We start from the raw sequence: 14,570 nt of genomic DNA, 5'->3' as shown, positions 1-14,570 counted from the left end.
AAGTAGAAAGGTCTGGGCTAAAAGTTCTATTGCTTTATTACGTAATCAGGTTTTGTATCATGTTTTTAAAATGTAATTAAGTAGCTAAGAACTTTTGAAAATAAGTGATCAGTAAAGTGATGGGGTACTTTTTTGGAGGAGTAATCAGCAATTAGTTACTGATTACTTTTTTCAACTAACTTGACCAACACTGTAAACAAACGCTGTGCTTTCAAAGCAAGAAATATCATTTTCTAACAACAACAAAAACAATCCTAGATGGCTTTCAGCTTATTTACGACTAAATTTAGCTCATTTCTGTCAAGGTTGGCTGAAGGAGAACCCAAATGCTGGACTTTTAGAATGGAGAAAGTTTGTTTATTTACACAGAAAAAAGTGCCAACAATCCACAGTGTGTGCTTTTCCAATTCCCCGTGCAGTGATTCCTCTCCGTGATGCGTGGTAGTGCTTCGTCCTCCCTGGTGCTTGTGTTCAACTGTGTACTGCTCCCTGCACACGTTTCCGTAATCAACCTGGAAACAAGAGATGCCACAATGAGTACTGTCCCATCCACCGGCCAACTAAACACGTTAACCATTCCAACAAGAGAGTATTGAAAACACAAGCTCCACACTAACTGTATTTCTAGTTTAACAATCCCATGCCAACTGCTGCTCCACTGCTCTCTTAAGTAGAGCCCCTTGATTAGGCAGATCAGCAACAGGTGAGTGATTATTGCAGGTGTGGCTGGCTCCAAGGCAGGGACTCTCCAGTCCTGATCGGGCAGCAAAACTGACACGACAACACACAGGGAAACGAGGAACCAGGAGCAGATCACACCACAACCATAAATGATTAAGAAAGACGAATAAAACTCATAATATTCATTAAACTCAAAAAAATAACACATGATCCCCAGATCACAGACCCAGGACCATGACAACTTCTACTAAATAATTATGCATAATCTTTATTGAAGTCCAAAAAGCTGAATGACACCAAATGTAAATAGATACACATATAAATACCTAAAATATACTTTTTTTTACTTAAGCATGTCACACAATTAGTACTTTGAGCATGTATACAGTTTTTAATTAATCTTAAGAGTAACTGGTAAAGTACGGAGCCCCACAAGGGACATGGGAGAAAAAAAAAATTAAGACTGACTTTTGCGAGATCTCGCAAAACAAACTCGGGATCTTGCAAAACTTTTACGAGATCCCGAGTTTGTTTTGCGAGATCTCGCAAAAGTTCATCATAATTTTTTTTTCTCCCATGTCCCTTGTGGGGCTCCGTAGTAAAGGACTTTTTCCTTTACTAAAAAATACCATTAATGATGCTCTCATGGACTGACTGAATATTGAGCACTGACTGATCCACAGAGAATAGAAAAATGGCCAATAGCACACCTTCATCACAAGGCCATATAGTGCAAGAAGTCTTTTTAAGCAGAGAACCAGGAGACAAGTCAGCAGAGTCTACCCCAAGGCTGTATGAGAAAGGTATATATAAACTGAGCTAATTAAAGTCTAAATCATTACTATATTAATTTATATTGTTAAAATTTAACACAAAAAAGCTTTGGTTGTATACAAACATTCATGGATCGAAATCCTTTGTTAAAAGAAATAAGTAATCAAAAAGGATTAAAAACAATAATTTATAATCTTAGCAATATAAATGCATTAAATGGTACAATAGGGTTAACAGTACAGTGAAAAGAATCTAAATGAATTGGTTTGATGCTGTACTTTATTGTGAGTTTGAATGTCATCATGTAAATGATGAGCCTTAAGTGTTTTATCTAAAGTATTATATTTACTAGTGTTTTAAGGACGTCTCCCCTCCATCATGCCTGTGGAAAATCATAGCAGTGTGACGGAGTTTGTCCTTACCGGATTCCCTGGACTTCATCAAGAGTACTATGGTCTTGTCTCAGCTGTATTGTTTTTTGTGTATTTGATAACTCTGATAGCAAATGCTACGGTTATTTTTTTATTTGCAACCAACCACAGCCTCCATAAGCCAATGTATTTTATCATTTTAAATCTGAGTGTATGTGATATTCTCTTTAGCACAACCACTTTACCTAAGATAATAAGCAGATATTGGTTTCAGTCAGGAAGCATTTCATTTACTGCCTGTTTTATCCAAATGTACTTTGTCCATTATTTTGGCACAGCTGTTGCATACATTCTCTTTCAGATGGCTTTAGATAGATATTTGGCTATCTGCCATCCTCTCAGATATTCACATATTCTTACAAAATCGAATATTTTAATTCTTAGTATTACTGCATGGATTATTGCCAAGGCATCCCCTTTAATGATTGTCATTAGAGCATATCCTCTTCCTTACTGTGCCTCAAACATAATCACTCACTGCTTCTGTGACCATATTGGTATAACAGTCCTGGCGTGCACTGACAGGACCCCTTATGCCATCCCTGCTTTTGTATTTGCAATGGTTGTGCTACTGGGGCCTCTGGCATTCATCATTTTCTCATACGGCTCTATTCTTATAGCAGTGTATAAGATAGCAAATGTGCAAAGCCGCATGAAATCATTGTCCACTTGTAGTACTCAGCTGATTATAATCTCCCTTTATTTTTTACCCAGATGTTTTGTATATTTAGCCCAAAATGTTGGCATTACATTTAGTGCTGATGTGCGAATAGTGATCATCATGCTGTACAGCCTTGCCCCACCAATGATCAATCCACTCATATACTGCTTAAGAGCAAAAGACATGAGAGAAAGCTTGTTGAAACAATTCTGCAGAAGAATCGTTCCAGAAAAAGCTCAGGTTGCAGCTATTAGTAACTCGTTAAAAACATCACCTTAACATGCTTTAAATTATCCTATTCTAATGGGGAGCCAAAGTGATTCTTGTATTTCATTAAGGAGTCTTTTGCTTGGTTAGTGTATAGAAAAGTTTTATATAGTTGATTTTCAGTGGTATCTCTCGCAGGGTACAGAGTCGACACTTCCTGGCATGTGACTTAAATTATTTATTGCTTCTACTGAATCTAGAAAATAATCTCAGAGCACAAAGTAGTTCTATGTTAATCAAATTGGCTGTTTAACATTTAGTTCTTTAGTTTTGCTTTTTAATTTAAAAACCCCACAATAACAAGAGCTTTGCTGTATAATATTAAGGTGTATGTTTTACTTTTTCTGTTTTTGGGATGCTTCACTTTGTTTATAATTTTTTTTAAGGAGAAATTGTATTGGAATGTAATTATAGAAGGGATTAATTGTAGTGTCTGTTAAATCATTTTAAACAGGTATGCAACTGAATAAATTAGAGGGGGAAAATGCATCATTTCTATTATTTACTGTGATATTTTTATGTTTTATGTTTTAAATAATGATGCAGCTTAATCATCATTTATAACAAATTTTGCTAATATATGCATGTGTGTATGATTTCAAATTTTAATTTCAATTAAATTTAAAATTCCCCCTTTAGCACCATCCCTTTTACACCTACAGTTGAGATAAAGTGAGGACTTCTGAGAGTAGAAATCAACACAGTGTTCTTGGAATCTTGAATTGAAGTGTTTGAAATTGCGTAAGGAGTTTCAAACACCAGTCTGGTGGTGACTCTGTGGAGGTAACTACAGCATCTGAAAGACGGTCATTTATATGGGCAGAAATCTGTGCCATCAGAAACTGAATTTGAATAAGTTAAATTTGAATTATTCGGACTGAATCTGAATTGTAGCTTGAATAAAAGCTTTTAAAAACTAAATTTGAATTAGCCTAATTTGAAATTCAATTTATTGGTTTGAAAATTATCATCACTAAATTGAACTTCAATTTTATAGTTTGAAAATGAATTCATTTGCTTTGAAACTGTATTTTATCTTTTAAAAATTTAGTTCTCGAATAATTTCAGATTCACTTCTCACCATTCAGTTTCAGTTCTACAATTCAATTTCATTTCCAAAATTCCGTTTTCTGTGACTTGCATCCGGTTCCGGTTCAAGAGTATGAACCGGAACCAGAGCGCAGATTAATAGAACTACGTTTTACTAGCGGACCAAAAGTGTCACTGATGGGAATCTACAGCATCTTGAGCTGAATTAAGACTTCAGAAGTCATGTCGAATGACCAGCGGATAAACTCTCAGGTTGGTAATAAATGTATTACATGTATAAGAACGAGCGTCATGTTAATAAATGATAGCCATACAGTAACTTTTATGCTTATTGTAGCTTTTAGCTAAATACGCCCTGGATTCAGCTTTGACAAACAAATATGCTCGACTGTTTCTAGTAGAATTCCAAAGTTGTCATCTTGTACCCTCTTAGAGCCCTGTATGCTTGCAGAGACCCCTACAGTAGGGAAACATGCAAAACAGTGTCCAAACCTTTGTAGTTTAGCTTTATTTATGTCTTACAGCATCCCAACTCTTTAGCTAACTTAATAACTTTAGCTAAAGTGAATAGTTAGTCTAATTCATTAGTGCAGCATTACCTCTCTCAGTCAGGAATTCATAATTCAACCCTTTCAGAAAAAACAAACACACAAAATAAAACAAAACAAATTCCTGAAGCAACTTTAAGGAAAGTATATAGTGTTCATATATGTTATTTGAGGAAAAGAGCTTTGCATCATACATGTCTCTCTTTATCTGATAAGCAAATTGGCATATTATAGATTAGTAAATGTTATTCTGACTTTGTTTTTAATTCCAAAGCACCATAAATTTCAGACACCTCCACAGACTTTTTCTGCTGTGAATTGTTTGTCTTCTATTAGCACTTGTATCACTTTCATTATGGGAAAGTCTTAAATCAATCCTCAATCAGAATAAGAACATGAACTTGGGCTCTATTAACATTTTTTTAACCACATCAAATTTACCATTGCAGGGACGCTAGGCAAATAGCAGCAACCCCTGCAGAGGGCATCGCTCCATCACAGGGATAACAGAGAGACAGACAATCAAACACTCACTATCACATCCTACAGCCATTATAACCACTGAATTAATTCGCATTTCATATTAAATATCTCTCTCTACAACTGTCCACTCTCATCTAAATAACATCTTGAGACTCCAGCCTTATACCTCCAGCATGGACTACTGCAAAGCTGTCCAGTTTTGTCTGCCTATTAAAGCCCTGGACATGCTGCAGTTTGTTCAAAACTCAGTTGCAGAGTTCTTTCTACTGCTGTGACAAAATAAATACATAAATCCATAAATAACAAAGACAAGTAATGCCACGTTTCATACAACAATCAACAAACCATCATCTCTTATAATGAATTTCATTCAAAATACTATTATAGAAAAACATTCTCATGGGTCCCATCAAAGTATATCAGCAATAAAGCTAATAAATATTATCCAAAGTTACTCACATATATTTACAAAACTCATTTAATCACAGGTGTTGCACAACAGATTCAATAATCTCAATGGAATTTAACTCCATGCAAAATCTCATAGGCCATTTTGGCATTTCATCAGAAAAGTAACAAAAAACATCCAAAACGGACAAAACTACAAAAATCAAATCACTCGTTAACTCTAGATACATTAAGTCAACATTCGGCCATAATGGAATAAACAAAAACAACAATATTCAATAAATAAAACTAGTAATTGCACTTACTGTTGCTAGCCTAGCATTAGCTTACCGGCGATTTCGGATGTGCGATCGCGGCTCCGCATTTTCATTAATTGTGACAAAACAAAACAAACAAATAACTCACCGTTGAGTCGATTGTGAGGTAGTGTAAAGATGAATGAATCGGCCGGGTTATTGCACGCTGTCAACTGGTCTAGTGTAAAATTTGTCGATATCTGACAAGTACGCCAACCACAGGGACAACAGCAGCCAGAGGAGCAGGGACATGCAGCTGATTGACCCGGAACTTATACAGGGTTCATTCCCGCCACAATAAAGGGACTGGCGGAAGTGGGGTCAGAAGTTACCGTGGTTACACTCTCCCCCCCTAATCTCATGGACGTCCTCGTACATGGACTAGGCTGGCAGCGAATGACTGGTTGGCTGAGGTGTGAAGGCATTGTCTCCTCTTCTTCATCATCTTGAAGAGCGAAGGAGAAGACAGAACTTAACCCATGGAGAAAGGTCTGAACGCTCTTTAACAGAGGCTTACCAGGCTTGATGTATTGCAGCCGATCAGGAGGATTCCTGGTGCGGGTTGAATGCCTCAAGGGTGGTTCTGCCTCAGGACTGAGAGGCTATGATTCAGTAGGTGAGTGTTGTGACAAGTTATTTCTGGATGCTTCTGAATCACAAGACAGACTTTCTTCATCGTGTGAAGTTTCTGCAAGGTCAACTGGCTCAAAGCCAGCTTCCAAGGTTCCGTTAGCAATAACTTGTTCCTCTTCAATAGGTACAGGTTCCTCTGAGAGAATAGCATTCTCTTCCTCTGTAGCCAATACTACAGGGACATCTGGCTGGTTGATAAGTGGAACAGGTTGCGCAGTATTGGGTAAGTCAATGGTTGTTGTGAAGGTGACTGGTTCAGCAGAGAAAGGAATAGGTAGGTATGAGACGAGTTCCTCTTCGTCATTGTCATCAGCATCAGCACATACAGGAGACATGGGTAAGACAGGCATTTTTCTCTTCTGCTTAGTAAGCCTTTCCTTTTCAGGTGGTAAATACCCACAGGGCAGTAGGAGGTCTCGATGTAAAGTTCTCAGGGGCTTGTCTTGGCCTTCGGGTCGAACTGTATACACAGGAAGAGTGCCGGCTTTCTTCACTACAATGTACACAGATGACTCCCATTTATCTGCAAGCTTGTGTTTGCCTCTTAGCCACACGTTCCTCACAAGAACTCTGTCTCCAACATTCAGCTGTGATGCAGTGACATTTTTATCAAATCTGTTTTTGTTACGTTTCATCACCTTTTCTGAGCTTTCGATGGCCAGCTTGTAACTTTCTTCTAGGTGGGACTTTAGTTTTTCCACATATTGTGTGTGGGATGTTGATCCTTCTTTGGCAAGGGGTAGTCCAAAGGCCAAGTCGACCGGTAAGCGAGGTTGGCGGCCAAACATAAGCTCATATGGTGAAAAACCTGTAACATCATTTCTTGTGCAATTGTATGCATGCACCAGGGGTTTTACAAAATCTTTCCAATGGGATTTCTGTTGAGCTGTGAGTGTTCCTAGCATATCCAGTAATGTTCGGTTAAACCGTTCAACAGGATTGCTTCTTGGATGGTATGGAGTGGTTCTTATTTTGTGGATCCCAGCCATTTCACAAAGCTCTCGGATGATTCTGGATTCAAAGTCAGGGCCTTGGTCACTGTGCAAGCGTTCTGGGATACCATAATGCACAAGAAAGTTGTCCCATAAACATTTGGCAACAGTCCTGGCTTTCTGGTTTGGTGTTGGCACAGCAATGGCATATTTTGTGAAATGGTCAGTTATGACTTTGACTCCACGATCTGGTTCCACAGAGAGAAAATCCATACACACCAGTTCCATGGGATGAGAGGTTTTGATATTGACCAGAGGTGTGGCTCGTTCAGATGGAGATTTGCGTCTGACGCATCTTTCGCAGTGTCTTATTTTATTGACCACATCACTCGTCATCTTAGGCCAATAAAACCGGGAACGGACCAAGTCCAGCGTTCTGTCAATTCCCATGTGACCCATTTGATCATGTAGGTGGTGTAGTACAACTGGTCGATATTCCTCAGGTAGCACTAGCTGGTATGTGAAGTCACTTCCCACTTGTCTCTTCCTGACGAGAAGGGTGTTATGGAGCTCCAGTTTATTTACTTCTCGCAGTAATAGAGGTAAATCGGGAAGTTCTTCCCTCAGGAATGGCGGTGGGGACTCTCCTCGCTCAACCTGAGCTATGACATGCCGGATGACAGGGTCAAGGCGTTGTTTGGCTGCAAGGTCAGCTGTTGAGATTTGGGGGAGTACCATGGAGGTGAACTGGATGTCGTCCGTGAAACTGTCAGGCAGACTGTTGACATTGACAGACATGGATAACACCAGAGCAAGATCAGGATCAGTGCTTGAACTGTACACCAGATGACGGTCACAAACTGCTTTGATGGTATGCTGGTCAATAGAGACATGATCTGGTTCATTGAGATGTTGCCATGCAAATCTCCAGATTCGCTCACGTTCTTTCTGTGACAGAGGATCATCAGACAGTTCACCATGAGGTCGGCGAGACAAACCATTAGCATCCGCGTTCTGCTTTCCTGCTCTGTAGATTAATTTGAAGGTGAAAGTGGACAACGCTGAAAGCCATCTGTAACCGGTAGCGTCAAGTTTTGCTGATGATAAGAGGTATGTTAATGGGTTGCTGTCTGTCACAACTGTAAACTGAGCACCATAAAGATAGTCGTGGAATTTTTCAGTCACCGCCCATTTCAAAGCAAGAAACTCCAATTTGTGGGCGGGATACTTTGACTCACTCCGGGAAAGACCTCTGCTGGCATATGCTACGACTCTGTTTTTTCCATCCTGCTCTTGATACAGCACCGCACCAAGATCTGTGGCACTGGCATCAGTGTGGAGTGTGTATGGTTTTCTGGGATCAGCAAATGCCAGAACTGGGGCAGAAGTGAGTTTGTCAATAATGGACTCAAAAGCTTGTTGACACATTTGCGTCCATCGTCCTCCAAATGGCTCTTTGGGGTTGAGGTAATTCTCTGGCTTTACAGTTTGTCTCAGTTTCCTCTGGGAAGGTGGATAACCAGCAGTGAGATCATGCAACGGCTTGACAATGGCTGAATATCCCTGGACAAAACGTCTGTAGTACCCAGCAAAACCAAGGAAAGATCTTAATTCCTTCAAGTTTTTTGGCACTGGCCAAGAAGTGAGTGTGGAAATCTTGTCCGGATCAGTTTCAACACCAGCCTGGGACACTACATGGCCCAGATACTTCACAGATGTCTGGAAGAACACGCATTTCTCAAGTGAAAGCTTCAAGCCAAAATCTTTGAGTCTGGTGAGAACTTTCATCAGGCGAGCTTCATGTTCCTCAAGAGTTGGTGCAAAAACAATGAGATCGTCAATGAAAACCAGGACTTCTTTTAGATTCACGGCCGTGATTGCTGCGTCACTGTCACATGCCACATGGGTGGACCCCAGACAAGCTCCGTGGTTGCTGCTGGACATGTAGGCAGCACCTGGACCCACCTCTTCTGACACCTCCCTGTCCCTGGCCCAGGGGCCGGGAGTGTCGACGGTCAGGGCCTATCCCTCTCCCGCTCTCGAGAGAGGACACTGTAGTGCTCACCTGGCATAAATGGTCAATTTTTAAAGGAGTTCATTGACTTTTTAAATAACAAAGACAAGTAATGCCACGTTTCATACAACAATCAACAAACCATCATCTCTTATAATGAATTTCATTCAAAATACTATTATAGAAAAACATTCTCATGGGTCCCATCAAAGTATATCAGCAATAAAGCTAATAAATATTATCCAAAGTTACTCACATATATTTACAAAACTCATTTAATCACAGGTGTTGCACAACAGATTCAATAATCTCAATGGAATTTAACTCCATGCAAAATCTCATAGGCCATTTTGGCATTTCATCAGAAAAGTAACAAAAAACATCCAAAACGGACAAAACTACAAAAATCAAATCACTCGTTAACTCTAGATACATTAAGTCAACATTCGGCCATAATGGAATAAACAAAAACAACAATATTCAATAAATAAAACTAGTAATTGCACTTACTGTTGCTAGCCTAGCATTAGCTTACCGGCGATTTCGGATGTGCGATCGCGGCTCCGCATTTTCATTAATTGTGACAAAACAAAACAAACAAATAACTCACCGTTGAGTCGATTGTGAGGTAGTGTAAAGATGAATGAATCGGCCGGGTTATTGCACGCTGTCAACTGGTCTAGTGTAAAATTTGTCGATATCTGACAAGTACGCCAACCACAGGGACAACAGCAGCCAGAGGAGCAGGGACATGCAGCTGATTGACCCGGAACTTATACAGGGTTCATTCCCGCCACAATAAAGGGACTGGCGGAAGTGGGGTCAGAAGTTACCGTGGTTACACTCTCCCCCCCTAATCTCATGGACGTCCTCGTACATGGACTAGGCTGGCAGCGAATGACTGGTTGGCTGAGGTGTGAAGGCATTGTCTCCTCTTCTTCATCATCTTGAAGAGCGAAGGAGAAGACAGAACTTAACCCATGGAGAAAGGTCTGAACGCTCTTTAACAGAGGCTTACCAGGCTTGATGTATTGCAGCCGATCAGGAGGATTCCTGGTGCGGGTTGAATGCCTCAAGGGTGGTTCTGCCTCAGGACTGAGAGGCTATGATTCAGTAGGTGAGTGTTGTGACAAGTTATTTCTGGATGCTTCTGAATCACAAGACAGACTTTCTTCATCGTGTGAAGTTTCTGCAAGGTCAACTGGCTCAAAGCCAGCTTCCAAGGTTCCGTTAGCAATAACTTGTTCCTCTTCAATAGGTACAGGTTCCTCTGAGAGAATAGCATTCTCTTCCTCTGTAGCCAATACTACAGGGACATCTGGCTGGTTGATAAGTGGAACAGGTTGCGCAGTATTGGGTAAGTCAATGGTTGTTGTGAAGGTGACTGGTTCAGCAGAGAAAGGAATAGGTAGGTATGAGACGAGTTCCTCTTCGTCATTGTCATCAGCATCAGCACATACAGGAGACATGGGTAAGACAGGCATTTTTCTCTTCTGCTTAGTAAGCCTTTCCTTTTCAGGTGGTAAATACCCACAGGGCAGTAGGAGGTCTCGATGTAAAGTTCTCAGGGGCTTGTCTTGGCCTTCGGGTCGAACTGTATACACAGGAAGAGTGCCGGCTTTCTTCACTACAATGTACACAGATGACTCCCATTTATCTGCAAGCTTGTGTTTGCCTCTTAGCCACACGTTCCTCACAAGAACTCTGTCTCCAACATTCAGCTGTGATGCAGTGACATTTTTATCAAATCTGTTTTTGTTACGTTTCATCACCTTTTCTGAGCTTTCGATGGCCAGCTTGTAACTTTCTTCTAGGTGGGACTTTAGTTTTTCCACATATTGTGTGTGGGATGTTGATCCTTCTTTGGCAAGGGGTAGTCCAAAGGCCAAGTCGACCGGTAAGCGAGGTTGGCGGCCAAACATAAGCTCATATGGTGAAAAACCTGTAACATCATTTCTTGTGCAATTGTATGCATGCACCAGGGGTTTTACAAAATCTTTCCAATGGGATTTCTGTTGAGCTGTGAGTGTTCCTAGCATATCCAGTAATGTTCGGTTAAACCGTTCAACAGGATTGCTTCTTGGATGGTATGGAGTGGTTCTTATTTTGTGGATCCCAGCCATTTCACAAAGCTCTCGGATGATTCTGGATTCAAAGTCAGGGCCTTGGTCACTGTGCAAGCGTTCTGGGATACCATAATGCACAAGAAAGTTGTCCCATAAACATTTGGCAACAGTCCTGGCTTTCTGGTTTGGTGTTGGCACAGCAATGGCATATTTTGTGAAATGGTCAGTTATGACTTTGACTCCACGATCTGGTTCCACAGAGAGAAAATCCATACACACCAGTTCCATGGGATGAGAGGTTTTGATATTGACCAGAGGTGTGGCTCGTTCAGATGGAGATTTGCGTCTGACGCATCTTTCGCAGTGTCTTATTTTATTGACCACATCACTCGTCATCTTAGGCCAATAAAACCGGGAACGGACCAAGTCCAGCGTTCTGTCAATTCCCATGTGACCCATTTGATCATGTAGGTGGTGTAGTACAACTGGTCGATATTCCTCAGGTAGCACTAGCTGGTATGTGAAGTCACTTCCCACTTGTCTCTTCCTGACGAGAAGGGTGTTATGGAGCTCCAGTTTATTTACTTCTCGCAGTAATAGAGGTAAATCGGGAAGTTCTTCCCTCAGGAATGGCGGTGGGGACTCTCCTCGCTCAACCTGAGCTATGACATGCCGGATGACAGGGTCAAGGCGTTGTTTGGCTGCAAGGTCAGCTGTTGAGATTTGGGGGAGTACCATGGAGGTGAACTGGATGTCGTCCGTGAAACTGTCAGGCAGACTGTTGACATTGACAGACATGGATAACACCAGAGCAAGATCAGGATCAGTGCTTGAACTGTACACCAGATGACGGTCACAAACTGCTTTGATGGTATGCTGGTCAATAGAGACATGATCTGGTTCATTGAGATGTTGCCATGCAAATCTCCAGATTCGCTCACGTTCTTTCTGTGACAGAGGATCATCAGACAGTTCACCATGAGGTCGGCGAGACAAACCATTAGCATCCGCGTTCTGCTTTCCTGCTCTGTAGATTAATTTGAAGGTGAAAGTGGACAACGCTGAAAGCCATCTGTAACCGGTAGCGTCAAGTTTTGCTGATGATAAGAGGTATGTTAATGGGTTGCTGTCTGTCACAACTGTAAACTGAGCACCATAAAGATAGTCGTGGAATTTTTCAGTCACCGCCCATTTCAAAGCAAGAAACTCCAATTTGTGGGCGGGATACTTTGACTCACTCCGGGAAAGACCTCTGCTGGCATATGCTACGACTCTGTTTTTTCCATCCTGCTCTTGATACAGCACCGCACCAAGATCTGTGGCACTGGCATCAGTGTGGAGTGTGTATGGTTTTCTGGGATCAGCAAATGCCAGAACTGGGGCAGAAGTGAGTTTGTCAATAATGGACTCAAAAGCTTGTTGACACATTTGCGTCCATCGTCCTCCAAATGGCTCTTTGGGGTTGAGGTAATTCTCTGGCTTTACAGTTTGTCTCAGTTTCCTCTGGGAAGGTGGATAACCAGCAGTGAGATCATGCAACGGCTTGACAATGGCTGAATATCCCTGGACAAAACGTCTGTAGTACCCAGCAAAACCAAGGAAAGATCTTAATTCCTTCAAGTTTTTTGGCACTGGCCAAGAAGTGAGTGTGGAAATCTTGTCCGGATCAGTTTCAACACCAGCCTGGGACACTACATGGCCCAGATACTTCACAGATGTCTGGAAGAACACGCATTTCTCAAGTGAAAGCTTCAAGCCAAAATCTTTGAGTCTGGTGAGAACTTTCATCAGGCGAGCTTCATGTTCCTCAAGAGTTGGTGCAAAAACAATGAGATCGTCAATGAAAACCAGGACTTCTTTTAGATTCACGGCCGTGATTGCTGCGTCACTGTCACATGCCACATGGGTGGACCCCAGACAAGCTCCGTGGTTGCTGCTGGACATGTAGGCAGCACCTGGACCCACCTCTTCTGACACCTCCCTGTCCCTGGCCCAGGGGCCGGGAGTGTCGACGGTCAGGGCCTATCCCTCTCCCGCTCTCGAGAGAGGACACTGTAGTGCTCACCTGGCATAAATGGTCAATTTTTAAAGGAGTTCATTGACTTTTTATCCTCCACTTTGAAGCTGTCCAAACTGGTTATAGTCAGGGATTTTAATATACACATTGAGGATGACTCTGACCTCTTTGCCAGAAGTTTCCTTGGCGTCATGGATTATTTTCATTTTACACAGAATGTGTCTGGCCCTACACACACCAAAGGACACACACTGGACCTTGTTTTTACCTTAGGATTGTCAGGTGTTGTGTGGAGGTGAGGAAGAAGGAACCCAAATGCAGGACTCGCAGGTAGGTGAAGACTGGTGAAGGTTTATTTTAAGGAGTGGATGAACAGAGGGTGAACGGACACTGACTGGCTGGACAACTGAATGGCTGACTGAACTGAGGGAACACACGGGAAGGACAACATAACATCAACATCAATGACACGACAGTGAACGAGTAGAAACAGAGGGCTTAAATACACAGACTGATGATAATGATGATAATGAGAGACCAGTGAGTACACAGCTGAACATAATGAACTAATGATAAATGGGAAGAGGACTGAACATAATGCACACAGACCAAGGCTAACACAATAAAACAGGAAGTGGAACAGGCAGTAGATAAACAGTGAACATGAACTGAAAATACTGGGTCAACGACCCAGAAACCCTGACAAGGATTAACCAGTGATTTTATTAGTTCTGAGGACATTTTTATTTTGGACATTGTTGTATTGTTTTTTCCTGTCTTTCCATCTGTCTCTCTCTCCTATTTGACATGTGGTTAGCTCTTGCATCTTAAATTCCTCTACTGCTGCTAAATTTTCTGATGTTTTTAATTTATTTTTACATTCCTATAACAGTGTTGATTTATTAAAAAACCTTTTTAATAATCATCGTCTTTCTATCTTTAGGCTCTCTTGGTTTATTTGCAAAATCTTCTATTAGGAATCTTGGTGTTACTTTTGACCCAGCTCTGACATTGGACGCTCATGTTAAATCTCTGGTCCGCTCCTGTTTTTACCATTTAAGAAACATTGTGAAGCTGAGTCCTATTGTTTCATGCTTTGAACTGGAAATGATCATTCATGCATTTGTTTCCTCTCATTTGGACTATTGTAATTCCTTGTTCACCTGTTTATGTAATACCTCCTTGGAACATCAGCAGGATGTTCAGAATGCTGCCGCAAGGCTTTGACCAAGTCTATCAAGTACTCCCATGCCATACCCCTGCTGATCCAGCTGCACTGGCTCCCCATAAAATTCAGAGTCCACTTTAA

At 41.3% G+C, this 14,570-nt stretch overlaps 1 protein-coding gene across 1 annotated transcript; it reads left to right on the top strand.

Moving 5' to 3' along the window:
• Positions 1-1,833: 1,833 nt before the first annotated feature.
• Positions 1,834-2,929, top strand: LOC308401234 (olfactory receptor 2AT4-like; the record flags this gene model as incomplete). Its single annotated transcript, XM_080889368.1, has 1 exon — positions 1,834-2,929. The coding sequence occupies one exon, from the start codon at positions 1,834-1,836 to the stop codon at positions 2,824-2,826; it is 993 nt and encodes a 330-aa protein (XP_080745494.1). The 3' UTR covers positions 2,827-2,929.
• Between the last annotated feature and the right edge of the window lie 11,641 nt (positions 2,930-14,570).

The sequence above is a fragment of the Rhamphochromis sp. 'chilingali' genome (assembly GCF_963969265.1).
Source record: "Rhamphochromis sp. 'chilingali' genome assembly, chromosome: 8".
Lineage (NCBI taxonomy): Eukaryota > Metazoa > Chordata > Actinopteri > Cichliformes > Cichlidae > Rhamphochromis > Rhamphochromis sp. 'chilingali'.
This window is presented reverse-complemented; position numbering and strand designations above follow the sequence as displayed.